The 13,776-nt window shown below is 38.0% G+C and overlaps 1 protein-coding gene across 6 annotated transcripts in view; it reads right to left on the bottom strand.

Moving 5' to 3' along the window:
• Positions 1-13,776, bottom strand: part of EVC2 (EvC ciliary complex subunit 2) — a 71,646-nt gene that overhangs the window by 44,892 nt on the left and 12,978 nt on the right. For all 6 annotated transcript variants that reach the window (XM_071556812.1, XM_071556815.1, XM_071556811.1 and 3 more), the window contains exons 5-9: positions 11,254-11,440; positions 9,091-9,200; positions 7,971-8,033; positions 3,536-3,670; positions 1,904-2,055 (exon numbers count right to left, since the gene is read on the bottom strand). In XM_071556812.1, the coding sequence (XP_071412913.1) occupies positions 1,904-2,055; positions 3,536-3,670; positions 7,971-8,033; positions 9,091-9,200; positions 11,254-11,440 (647 nt within the window). The remainder of the gene's footprint in view (positions 1-1,903; positions 2,056-3,535; positions 3,671-7,970; positions 8,034-9,090; positions 9,201-11,253; positions 11,441-13,776) is intronic.

Here is a 13,776-nt window from a genome sequence, read left to right on the forward strand (position 1 = left end):
TAAAACAAGAGGTGTATTATAGCTACTGAAGAAAACAGAAAAAACACTGCATGTGTCTAATATAACCACCAAAGTAGTGTTCATCTTTCTGGCCGCCCAGCCTGCAAGACTGGGATTCGTCTCACCCACCTGCCGCTGAGCTGATCAGCCCAGGCCTCAGGCAATCAGGTCAGCAGCGCAGCAGTCACACATCTCATTTCAGGAAGTCACACCCTACAAGTGACCTTTCCCACTTCTGAGTAAAGAAGGGAACTCAGGGCAACCTGGTGTAGGCATTCACATTGCACAGATCCTCTCTCAGTCAGATAAACGCATCACCAGTAAGAGAGGAGAGGAATGGGTTTGCAGTAACACATATATTCAATGAGTACCAATAAAAAGAGGAAAAGAATAGGAAAAATGCAGTAAGTGCATCTGTGTAACAGTAAATGAAACAGAAGGTCCAGTTTAAAAAGACAAGAAATGAAATAATAATAGAATTAGGAAGCACCCACTACACCAACAGTTAGAGGCTGATCTAAGCCCTTCACAGTAATGTCTGTCACCATTTCAATTGTTTTTCATCACAGGAATCACTAACTCTGGATACCTTTGAGGTGTCTCTACTATCCTCATCCTGGAAGAAAGAAGATAGCTCAGAACGCGAAGGTTAGTGAGTATTTGCTAATGGGCATCTACTTGATTCACTGAATGCTCTATCTGCTTAGAGGAAAACAAAATAGAAACTGTGAGGAAAGAAAAGGAAGAGAAATATGCACAAGTTCCATAAGAATATTAAAATCTTTAGCCCCTGGATACATACCTAAACTAAGATATGAATCCCATTTTATAGGTTTAGAAATAATCCTGTTATAAAAATAAACCTATTCAAAGGTTTGTAAGAATATTTACCTTTCTAATCTGAAAATAGTCCAGCAGGGTTTTTTCAACCTAGATAGATACTAACTATCCTTGAAATAAATTAATACTAAAGTGATTTTAAAAAAATGGTTGATCCTGTTCTTCCAATATTCACATAATGATTTTTCAGGATAAGTCTTCTCAAAGCCTGAGTTGCTGTACAGTTATAAAAGCAAGGACCAATGTACAATTTACAGAGATAAGTATCCAATTATCAAGGAAAGGCAGGAAATAATAATGCTGTTAGTTACCCTTTAAGAAAGAAAATTACATCCATGGTCCTGTAACTTTTCAGCTTCCACAGATTTTACAGTTGCATAATACTGCCTTTCACCTCACGTACCAGAAGCTAACGGTAAGACTGAATAAACAACATCCAACTAGTCCTCCCATCAGACCTTTTTATCAAATTCAGCTGAAGAAGAGATCACTTTTAACAGCAGTTTAAGTCCAACAGCCCTGACTGGCCTTTCAACGACATCAACAGTGTTTCTCTGCTCTACCAAATGGTTCCACCGATTACAGGCACATGGTATTTTTCTGGTAGCACCACAAACTGTAACACCTTAGACTCTGATGTAGGTATTTCCAAAATACACTACTGAACAGTAATGCTGGCACCCAACAGGGGCTCTCTTTTCTAGGACAAAAGCAGAATGTGTTCAGCAATAGTAGAACACAACCTTTCAACATTTCCTTGTAGCCAGAAAAGCTTTCTTTTACTTAGTGAACCACAGAGACAAAACCAGATGTTCATTTGAATTGGAAATATTGCATGTGTAAGGCCTAGATGGAGTTGTGACTTCTATCAGTGAAGCAATATGAAATGCTGACTTTCAGTTCCCATAGATGGTTGTTTAAAACAGTTCAGAAGCCTAAGGTAGGGCAGTAATATGTGTAAACAGACACTACATGAAATAATAAAAGGCAGATAATAAACATATTCAAAGATTTGACTGATGATAAATGTAACAAATGTGATGGGATAACAGTGAATTCTTACTCTTCTAAAGCTTGAAGCATGTTCCCAGGTTCTTCAAAGGCCAGAATATCAATGATTTGGTCATTCATAATTATATCTTCACTAAAGAGATCACTTGAATTAAAGTGAGAATGCTCCAGTTTGTGATATTGGTTGAGTTCATGCTGTACCTCCTAAAAAAAAAATAAAAGTAGCAAGCTTCAGATTATTAAAAAAAAATTATAATGAGTAATTGCTCTCGTTTTCTTGTCATTTAACTCTGGGTGAGAAGGTTACTACTTATCATCAAAGTGTGGAGCTGGAAAGGGTATAAGATTGTGCAATATGTATCTGAAATTAAATATACAACTTTTGTTTCAGGCTGATCTTTTTTAGTATGCAACTGATCTGGAATACAAATGAAGAAATGAATAGAAGACACAGAATACTTGAGAAAGTTGTCAAGGAAGTTATTTTCTACTATGAACTTTCTAGGTAATTTTCTTTAAAATTGCCATGGTATTAAATTATATATGGTAAGTTTACAGTATTTTGAGGTGAACAACTTGAAAAACTAATCCTACGCGTAATGGAAGTGACTCAGTTCACAGAAATGCCCTTAGGACTGAGGGTTAATAAAATTACTATACACAAAACCCACTATAAATATCTGATGCTAGGACCAGGCCAGACCGTTTTTACTACTTCATCATCACACTTTCTTCTGTAGAAGGAAACAAGGGAAAAAGTCACATCCTTTTCATTTAAAGATATTAACTTTTCAGACCTATTGTACATAAAACATTATCGATGGTGTAATTTTCAACCACAGATAATAGTTGCAAGGGATTTGTGAGCTATTCTGGTCAGTCCAGAGGGATGAGAGATCCACCACTGCCTGGACAGATGAGAGGTTCAAACCTCTTAGCTCACCTGTCTTAGAGGACTACTCCAAGCATGATAATACTCTGAGGTCTCCAGCTCCCTGCCATTCAAGTTGCTCTACTTTACATAAATGCAAACACAATTGATAGAAGCAAGGGCTGGATTTGGGCCAACTTGACTAATATTTATCAGAGTCTATATTTTCTCTTTCCATTCCAGTATGTACTGAAATCCTTTCTCCAAACTGGAACAGCTTGGATAACAAACACTGAAAATGCTCTATATCTACAAACCCATATGTTTTGCTTAATCACTCAAGAGATTAAGGCACATCCAACGAACTAAGAAACGAAAATTCAAAATTCCTGATAATCAGAAAAAAATTTGTACCCAAGTGTGCTGTGCTCAAGACAAGTTGCCTACTTGCCTGACAACTGTTTATAAACCAGACATTGTGCCTCTAATTTTGAGAGATGGAGAGGAGGACGGGAAGAATATGAAAGGAAATTAATAGCCAAATGGTGATTTTCCTCCAATCTAGAACCAACATCTAAGTACTGATGGCAGTTGTTTCGATCAGGTTATCATTCTTACACTCACCTCGAAATCTCATTTTGCAAAAGATTAGAGGTTTTAGAGACTTCGTTACCTGTGAACCAAATTCATCACTTGGTGGCTTTTTATTTATCTTCAAAAACTCTTCACACAATCTGTCTTAGCTAGCAAGTTATATGATCAGACATGGTTGATTAAAAAAATAAATAAACCCTCATAGACAGTATGACTCACCTGGTTTTTACTACAGAAACTCCATTTTACTATTTGGGTGCGGTAAATGATGAGAAAAACAGCACATGTCAATACAAGGGAAACGAAAAAAGCAGTGAAGAACCCTGAAGCAGTGATGGCATGGCTGTACAAAATCTGAAATTAAAAGATCAAATAATTAAAATGCATTAAAAATACATTTTAAATACATATAAAGATCAGATCATAATGGTAATTTGAAGATTATAATTGTAAGCAATATAGTAAATTATTTTTAAATTGTTTCACCAACTTTGGGGTTTCCCAGCATAATGTTATAATTGCTATATTTGGATAAATATTTTCAAACAAAAGTGTATTTTCCATCAGTTTCAAAGTCAGCATAGTTTGTTATGTTCCAAATTCCTGTACAATTCTAAGCAACAGAACTCCCACAGATAGAATTTTACATGCTGTAATTTTTGGGTGTTCAGTACTTAATAGCCTGTTCTCCAAAGTAATCAAACCCTCCTAAGTCTTTTTGAAACTAATGGCATTTGATGTTGCCCAGAGGCTCTGAAAACTGAGTCAGATTCTGGCTACCTTTAACTACTGGCCATTTCTTGATTCAATAAAATTGAGTGAATACCACAGAGAGAAAGTATAAACATGAGTTCAGAATAAACATGTAACTGACAGTTCACAAAACATTCAATCTGTGTGCACCTTTCCAGTTTCTGAGTCAGAAAAGAGTAGCAGGAGCACTGGAACAGTGAGGCAGATAACAGTTTTGTAGGTCTTTCACTTTAGCTCTTAACTTAATCTTTAAATTGAATTGCATTAAAAATTAATTTTTACTTCATGCTCCACGTAACAAAAGTTAATTCAGTGTTTGTTAAGTTCTATGAGATCTATGGATGAAAAACATAGCACAGCTATTACTATATTTCACCACAAACTAATTACTCTGCTGGGGTTAGGAACTGTAAATAATTAACATGCTGCTTGCAAGCTGGGCTGGGTCACCTCTTGGAGCAGAAACTTGACAGCATTCCATGGAGTCAGTGGGAATTCTGCATAGGAACCCATAATCAAACACGGTCCGCAATGTGAAAAAAGGTTTATTTCAATTTAACAGCAAATTTTATTCTTTACCGCAGGGGTTTTTTTCCTCTCTGATGTTTCTGTACACTGATAATCTTTCATATCTCTAACTGAAAGGAACTGCTTCAGGTCGGACTTTGTTGTTTCACAGGGTCAGCTTCTCAAGGCTCCTAAAGTTGTTCAGCAACTCATTGTTTTCAACATGTTTGCAGTTGAATTAGGCAATGATGTCACTATCAAGGAGATCATCAAGACATTAATGCAGGCTATTATTTCACAGTTCCAAGAGGATTCACAGTTTACTTCACAGCACTGTACACTTAGAATCAAAATTTGCTCCGACAGAGGTATGCTTAAGTTTCTTTATATGGTTTAGTTTTTTATCCTTAAAGAACATGGGCTCTGGAAGGACAGTCCATGTCATTGGGGGGGGCTGCAAAGCCCAGCAGGAGAACACAACTGGTGCTTAATGCCATCTGGAAGCACCACAGAGGATGCTTCAGGGCAGGTGCCAGAGCCTCAGCTCAAGTCAGAACCTGTGTTGGCCCTGCAAGTCGACCTTCAAACCACGGGCATACCAGTAAGCCTCAAAAGACATTCCCTACGTTAACTTCTGAAGCCATCCCAATAGTGGGAAGGGGCATTATAGGCCCAAGTTTCTTTCAAAAACTGCTGTGCTCCTGCTGCTTTGCATGATTCTGAGGGAAGCAAGCCTCATAAAAATCTAATTATCATCTATCCCATGCAACATTCTTAGATAGGAGAACTTCTTCTTGTTCTTTTCTAAAGTAAACTATCTTTAATGCGGAGGAAAAGGACTTCACTCAACCAGCCTTTGAGGTTTACGATGAAAGCCATTTATTATGCACTGCACACGGTTTATATAGGGTTAAGGCTACGTTCTATTGGCTAAATTGAATCTCACACCATCAAACTACAAATCCTAATTGGTTATAATCCATATCTCACAAGTCCAGTGTTTTGATGAAACATCCTAGCTGTTCCCAGGTGTATCTTCAGCATTCTGTGAGAAACTACTGCGTAAACTCCTAGGGAGTGATTTCCTCCCTACTACTCAGCAGCAGCTGTGGTCTTGTTTATTCTTCGCTGGTAGATGCTTTCTGTCTCACAGGGTCCATATAGATCTGAATTGCTCACGTTTCATTTCTTCATACCAACACTTTTCACTACAGCTTTGCATTCAGCATCAGACACACCCAGTCAAGGGCAGTACTCACAGCCCCTGAAGAACCAAGGGAAGACATCTGGCACAGACACTCAGATAACCAACAGTGATATTTTTTTCATAACCCACAAAATTACTTTGTCACAGGCAACCAAGCATTTTCTTCCAGCAGCACAGAAGAGAAATCCATAGGGTTTGTAAAACTTTAATGAATAACAGTAGCCAAGTGTGCAAGCAACCATGTGAAAGCTGATGGGACCAACTTAGCACGGCACTGCCTTGACTACATAATTAATTCTTCTCTTTTCCATCCTCAAAGTCAACATTAGGTATCAACTTAGTCACATATTTGTGTTGTCTTTAGCATACTCATGAACAGGCCTAAATAGTCATTTTTAAAAAAGAAATCTGAGATGGAGAGCATTTATGACTGTTGAAGATATGAATGAAATACAATACATTGCACCTTTTTCATTTAATTCTAATTTCCTTGCACAAACTGATTTCATTCTGAAACCACCTTATTCTTGGCCACAGCCCAAAGACAACTATTATGCATGTGAAACATGGTGTGTTCCATAATTTCTAAGCTTTATTTTTCAAAACTTTACAGTATTTTCCACACACCTTTACCACACTTTTTAATTACATAATCTAATTCTTTACTTAGTTCAAATGCAGCTGAGCTAATTTTACCCACCTATGGAATGGTCCCCAAGAACTTCCTGAGGCCTAACTATAAAGTTCAAGTTGGGAAAAAACCCAAACACACTAAAAAGGTTTTATGTGTAGTAACAGATTGTAGGAATTTTCATGGTGGGCTGAGACCAATGTACCTTACAGTCTCAGCTTAGACATCATCAATTGCTGCAGATTGATTCACACTGAACTTTACAGAAAACCATTTATTAAGCTATTTTTATAACCCAGTCAGTTACTATATGGCTTACAGTTCTAAGAACAGTTTCCAAAAGCTACATTTATGGCAATTCAATGGATATTTCTTAGCTATACAAATGTCCAATCCTTTTAAGTATTACTAGATCTTTATCCAGGAACAATGAGTTCCCTAGCCTATGTATAGTTCTACTTTATATCATGTTTAATTATGGCTTTCATTTTAACAGAATGTGTACTTGATCTTCAATTAAGAGAAAGCCAAGTCCAGACAGATCTGTTACAAGAATGGAAGATGAGAAGGCAGAGATCCCCAGCAGAAGAGAATACTGGAACAAGAGGCCCCTGTGCACAACCTGGAAGCGACTACTTATTCTAAAGGTGGGGAGAAACTCATGACTTATGGAAGGAATGAGTGATCCAGTCCTCAGGACCTATGCAGGCAAGCCTCATCCATATGAACTTTAGATTTCAAACAACACAACTAGGGCAAAAATGTTCTACAGTGAACAAAATATTTTTTCTGTCTGAAACAGAGAATCTCAGTGCTCTTGCCAAGCAAGCCACGGCCCCTTTCAAAAATGACCTCTTGCAACAGCAGCCTGTCAAGGTAATGAGCAGCTGATGGAGGAAAAGAAGTTTGTGAAAGAGCTGGTGAAGAGATTAGCCATGAAACTGAGGGATGCAGTGGGGCATTTCTTAAAAAATTATCTAGAATAATAATACCATTTGCTGCCATCAATGTAATTTTTAAGGTTTATTCAGCCTCTTAAAAACCCCATTAATTCAGACGCCAAGAACAGAAAGTTGTATTAGAAGAATGACTAGTTAAAAAATGAAAGGCAAACAAACTTTGCCACTCTTACTGCAGTTTTATTTCTAAGGCTTGTGTATCAGCATAATACAGAAACTTTGTCTCAACAGGTGAAAGATAACATCACCCACTGGGAAAGATGAAAACCCTTTTCATGATGGCTAGACACAAGAGCAGGTGAGCATATTCCTCATCAGAGTTTTCTGTGTTTGGACAATTCTTAAAATGAAAAAACATAGCAAGTAATATAATGGCATTTTTAGATTTTCCATACTAAATATTGCTGTTTTAAGACAAAATAAGAGCCCTTATACTGAGTCCTGTTTTCTTGCTCTTAAAATCTGAGAAGACAGAACTTTTGTATGATTAATAGCCAATGGTTGAGTGATGAGTCATAAGTAGCTACTAGGATTTAGTTTAGATTGTCCAGAAGTATAAGCAGGAGAGTCAACATAATACCACATCACAGAACTTACCTTCGTCTTTTCTTCTTCAGTTATGGTGAATGACGCTGTCAATGATACAAGATGTGTTTTATTCTGTGAGATAAAAAAAAAATTACCTGCATTAAAGACCTCCTTAGAAGATAAGCTCTAATTTTCATTAAACTTAAAGCTGAGACAAAGCTGATAAGAAAATGTGTACTTAGGGGTAACACTAAGAGACATGGTAGCAGCTGCTCTGCGGGATACACTTCCCTTCTCATCACACAGAGGCATATCCTAGTGGGCACAGCATTACATTTTTCTGTGCCTAAAAATCTTGGTGCCCAGAACAGGAGCAACAGTCAGTGCATACGTCTCTACTGTCACATTCCCTATTTGTCTTCATCTGTACCACTCTCATGCACATTGGACATTTTCTCCTCCAAAATAAAGGAGATATGGCAATTGAAAATATATCTGCAGGTTCTAATGAGATGCAATTATGAAAACCACAGAAAAATTATCAAGTCATATTTTAAAAGTGAAAAATTGTACTTTGGCAGAAATCACTTGTCCTGTGTTCTACTCAAAACCAGGCTAACTCCAGCATTAGACCACTTGTCTCAGAGCCCAGTGCAACTGAGTTCTCAAAAATTAGCAAGGATGGCAATTTCACAGCTTCACTGAAAAATCTTTCAGAGCTTCTAAACTCTCATACTAAAAAAATGTCTTTCTTATGAGCAAGGAGGTTTTTCTTTGTTGCAAACTGTTTTTTCATTAAAAGAAATTATTTTAAAATATGGCAAAACCTTCAATCTCTCATAGACTACAGGAATAGACACCTAAGTCTGTGGGGGACACCTATTTCCAGGATACACAGATAAACAGGAAAGAAATATAAAAAGCAGAAAAAAAAAAGCTACAGGACGACACAAAAACCTGTTACTTAAGGAGGTTCGTGACCTCCTAAGCTGTGAAGAATAACTCATGTTTACAGATGTTTATAAAAACTATAAAATATTTATAAATTCATGGTAAGCACTCAAAAGCTCTCTTAAGAATTTAATTTCATTATATGCTGGCTTCATTGCTTGGGCAGACAAGAACCACCTTGGAGACTGGTTTTTACACAAAAATTGCGAAGAGCAAAATAAAATTGTGAAGTAAATACCTGTGACGAACTCCTGAAAGTTAGCTTTGCAGGCAGTGTCAAGACCCTGCCATCCCACATTTCTTTTGCATCAAGAAGTGCAGAATAGTTGACTGCAAAGTGTTCTCCACCTGTTAAAACAGAGATAAAAAGCCAGGTGTGTATATTAAGCAGGTGAGGTCCATCTGCCGGTGCCTGGGTAGTGGCCCCTAAGTAATTGTGTCTGTATTTTTTACATGGAACAGTAGCTACACTGACTTGAAAACAATCCAGTACAGTCGTACATCTTTTTTTCATACAAGAAGATGGGATCAACCTCTGAGAAGCTGAGTACCCTGCTGAGATCAGGTGCAGTTACAGATGTTTGCCAAATTTGAAAACAAAGTTCAATATGAATAAAACATTTGAGGAGCTTTTCAGATTCCCCTTTAGACTGTGCTTTCTTGCCAGCAAAAGTGCTCTCCTAGGAACCATGGTGCAATAAACTCAGGACACAGACTTCAAGGGAATTCAGCAGAGGAGGCAGCCAGAGTCCACCAGCACAGTCCAGAGTGGAGGGATATGGATAGATGTGCTCTGTCCAAGGAAAATTCCTCAAAGATCCCTGGGGAAGGCTTGGCACAGCACTGGAGCTTTTTCCTTCTAACAGAGCAGATGCCCCACATCCAGAGTACAGTTCATGGCTGGTAAGCTCAGCAAAATCTTTCATATTTTCTGACTCTAAGAACTTAAGTAAATTTGGACTAGGTTCTGGAAACTGCATTAAATGATGCCCCCAAGCTACCGAAAAGCATCATTTTTTGATACTAAAACTCAATGTGACATATTTAAAAATATTTTTTTGTTATAAACCAGACAGCCTACATTATAACCACTAACTAGCTGGTTCTCCTCCTGTTGAAACCAAAGAGAAATCTGACAGATTTCAGCTGAATATTCATTGATTTCAGCTGATTCACAGTGCACTGAAGTACTGAAAAATTGTTATGACTAACATTCAGCATGACAGTACATAGGCCAGTGTAGGCATAGCCCTTCTGTCCAGGTCTAGTGGCAAGGTATGGGTGGATTTCAGGATTAACACAGTAATGACCAAACCTCAAACTATGCAGAAATCTGTTCTGCTGGATTTTCTTCCACTTCAGTATTTTTCATGCTGATTTGTACAACATATATGTGCTGGAAAAGCTAGCTTCAGTTCCAGATTCAGTAATTGTAACTAAATTAAATAACAGCTCCAACTGGATCAGCCATTTTTCTATTCTTTCTCAGGACCATTGTTTCTTGGGAATATCTGTTGAGAGCCAGCAGTTCCTTGATGTTTTCAGCAAAACTAGCCTTGTAATCAGTACTGCTACTCACACTGTTGTTATTACAAATGGAGCTTGGTTACCCCTAAGCAATCAGACAGCAGCTCCAAGTCTACTTATTTCCCTTTTCTATTTGGAAATCTTTTACCATAAAACCATCATGACCATAGACTCGTCAATCATGAACAGGTATCAGTGAAAACTTCTGAAGCTTCAAGATAAATATCATGACCCTCAAAAGCGAGCTGCTTATTTTTGATGTGCTTGTACTTCAAAAAAAAGAAGATAGAAATCAAGAAAGGTGAAATTTTACGCACATGCACTGATCCAACTGCTACCAAAGGAACAGACTGATATCAAGACTGGAGCAGGTTTATCTCTCTATTACTTGCTTTGACTTTATGATTTGCTCAGCTTGGACAGATACGGAGAAGAACTACCTTATTTCTGATGTATCATCTTCCCTGTTTGAATGGCCTTTTGCATTTCCAATGCACTTCACTATCTTAGTGAGCTGACCTGATCACTTGGCTAAAGAAGGCTCAAAATATGATTAAAATGCCTTGTGCAGAAGCTTTTAAAAATAACCAAAATGAACAAATACTACCATAAAAAACTCTTTCATTTTGATGGCTGCAACTTTTTAGAGAAGACAGGGGCTTACTTCTGTGCCCTGGAGATTGGAAGCAGTTCAAAGGTGGGAGTCAAAATGTGAGTTAACAGAATTGGAAACTGCAGCTCAAAACTTTTCCCAGTTTTTCACATCTATTAAATGACAAAGAATTTAAACCACTATAAATTAATAAATATTGTGATTTGAACAGATGCTCTTCCACATGTTCAGTCAGGGCTATTTCCCTGCAGATTTCGTTACCTTGCAAGAATCTTTTCCTGTAAATTTGTATGCCATCTGTGGTCTTATTCCCACTGGTTTTCTGAATGTGTAGACCAGTGATGTTGTCCAGGAGGATAAGATCAGTAATGTTTGTTGAGAGCAATGTGTTGGTGTTATTAATCACAAGTGTAATGTATGCAGTTTGAGGGTCATGCTCAACATCCACCTGAAAACAGAAGTATTAGCATTAATGGTGCAAAACCAGCTGTATGTGCATCTTAACAGCAAAATTCATAGTCTTGATTACAACTAAAACTTCATTATACATGGAAACTTATTTTCTGAAGGCATTCTGAGTGACCTGCAAATGAAACTACACTCAGTTTGATCTCAAACTCTCATGGAGATTTTAATCTTTGGTACATCAAGCTGTTGCTTGGAAACAAAGTGCAAGAAAGCCAGAAGTTGGAAACCCAGCTCATGAAGAACCAGAAGTGTAATCAAGAATCTAAGTATCCCCATGATGCCTCAGTCAAAACAAAATTGGATCATAAATTTATAACCAGACTGTGGAAAATTCTTAACTTTGAATTTTTGTACCATGAGGATGTTTCTTTTCCAAGCTGCCCTCACTGCAAATTCATTTTTTGGTCTCTATTTCCTTTCTCTTCACAGCAGCCCTCCTCTTTGAAGCATGTCGCCTGTCTTGACTCACCCTTCCTACCTGAGGGCAGATGGAGCCACCAGTGGACTTGGGAGTTCATGGCTCTCCTTCCTGTTAGTGGCAAAGGTCATAAGCTAATCACCAATCTCCAGCAATACACAGTCATGTGATTTTATTCATTTATTCCATTAAGCCCGTAAGTCTTACTGAGCAATTATACCCTCTAAATGAAATTACTTTGAACACAGAGTTGCCTACTGACCTCTCACCTTCCAAATTGCCTTTCCCTGTGTGCCAGTTTTAGCTGGGGTACAGTTAATTTTCTTCACAGCAGCTGGTACAGGGCTCTGTTTTGGACTTGTGCCGAACACAGGCTTGATACTGAGCAGGGCTTACACTGAGCCATGGTCTTTTCTGCCTTCAATACTGCCACACTGGCAAGGAAGTTGGGGGTGCACGGGAAGCCAGGACAGGTGACCTCAACTGTCCAAAGGGATATTCCAGACCATATGACATCATGCTCACTTGTATGAAGTGGGGGGAAAAAGGAGGAAAGGGGGGATGTTTGGAATGATGGTGTTTGTTTTCCCAAGCCACTGTTGTGCACAACAGGGCCCAGCTCTCCTGGAGATGGCTGAACATGTCCATGGGAAGCAGCGAATTAATTCTTTCTTTTAATTTGCTTGTGTGCACAGGTTTTGCTTTCCCTACTGAACTTTTGTTTATTTCAGCCCATGAGTTTTCTACCTCTTACTCTTCCCATTCTCTCCCTGATCCTGCTGGTGGGGCAGTGACCGAGTAGCTGTGTGGTATTTTCATAACTCATATTAAACCAGAATTGTCTGAATGTTTATGAGGTCTATAATAATAATGTGACCTATAGTATAGCCATGACGGTTTATGAGGCTTCTCAAAACGACACTAAATTAACACTTCCTTGTCTGATGGAATTATGATTCAGACCAAACCTTTCTCATTTTAGATCTTCGTTTTTAGGAAATGTCTACACTGTATCTAGACACCAGCAAATATAAAATAATAAAGCAGTCCCCGCAAAAATGAGTTCTAAAAATATGAATTGTGATAGACTTCAAAATCACACCAGAGTTCATGGCAACTATGTTTTTTTCTTGCTTTTGGAGCAGACAGTTAAGCTGCCAACCATCTACAGGAACCAAACCCAATGGCAGCCACTGATGATGCATAAGCACCTACTCTCTGCTTCTTGCTCTGCTGCTGAAGTGCACCGTGTGTATCATCACCCCGTGCAAGAGATGTCACTTCAGGTGCCGAAGACAGTGGAGTGAAAGAGTATGGACATGACAAGAGAAAAAGAGGACGAAGCAATTACCATGGAAGTTGAAAGGAATTAAGGGACTTTGTTAGCAATAAGTTAGAACAACTAGAAACAGAAAAGGAAGGGGGGAAAAAGGAGGATAACAGAATATTTGATAATCTCCAATGCACAAATGCTTATGAGATTGTGAAATGAGACAGATAAAAGTATTAAAAGATAAAAATTTAAATTTAAATATTTACTTCTTCTCTGCTAAATATTATTGTCATTGTGAAGTCCTATTAAAGACAAGTTTATGTCATATTATGGAATGAAGCTCTTAAAGAAGCACATTTCTGAAAAGAAGGGAGTGGGTGCTGGAAGCATAGGTAAAATTTAAATACTACAGTTTCCATATGAGTATTTCTGCAATAAGATGTGAAAAAATCCTGTCTCCAAGCATTAAACATATGTCACCTCCATGCTCTGAGGAGCCATTCATGGTAGGAGGAGAAAAATGGGTAAAATTCACTTTTTTCCATTTAAAACAGCTAAAGACCACCATATGTCCAGTCTGTCTCTTGGCATGAAAGCATCTGTTCAGATGACTTAGAATTGAACT

The sequence above is a fragment of the Pithys albifrons genome, chromosome 5, assembly GCF_047495875.1.
Source record: "Pithys albifrons albifrons isolate INPA30051 chromosome 5, PitAlb_v1, whole genome shotgun sequence".
NCBI classification, from domain to species: domain Eukaryota; kingdom Metazoa; phylum Chordata; class Aves; order Passeriformes; family Thamnophilidae; genus Pithys; species Pithys albifrons.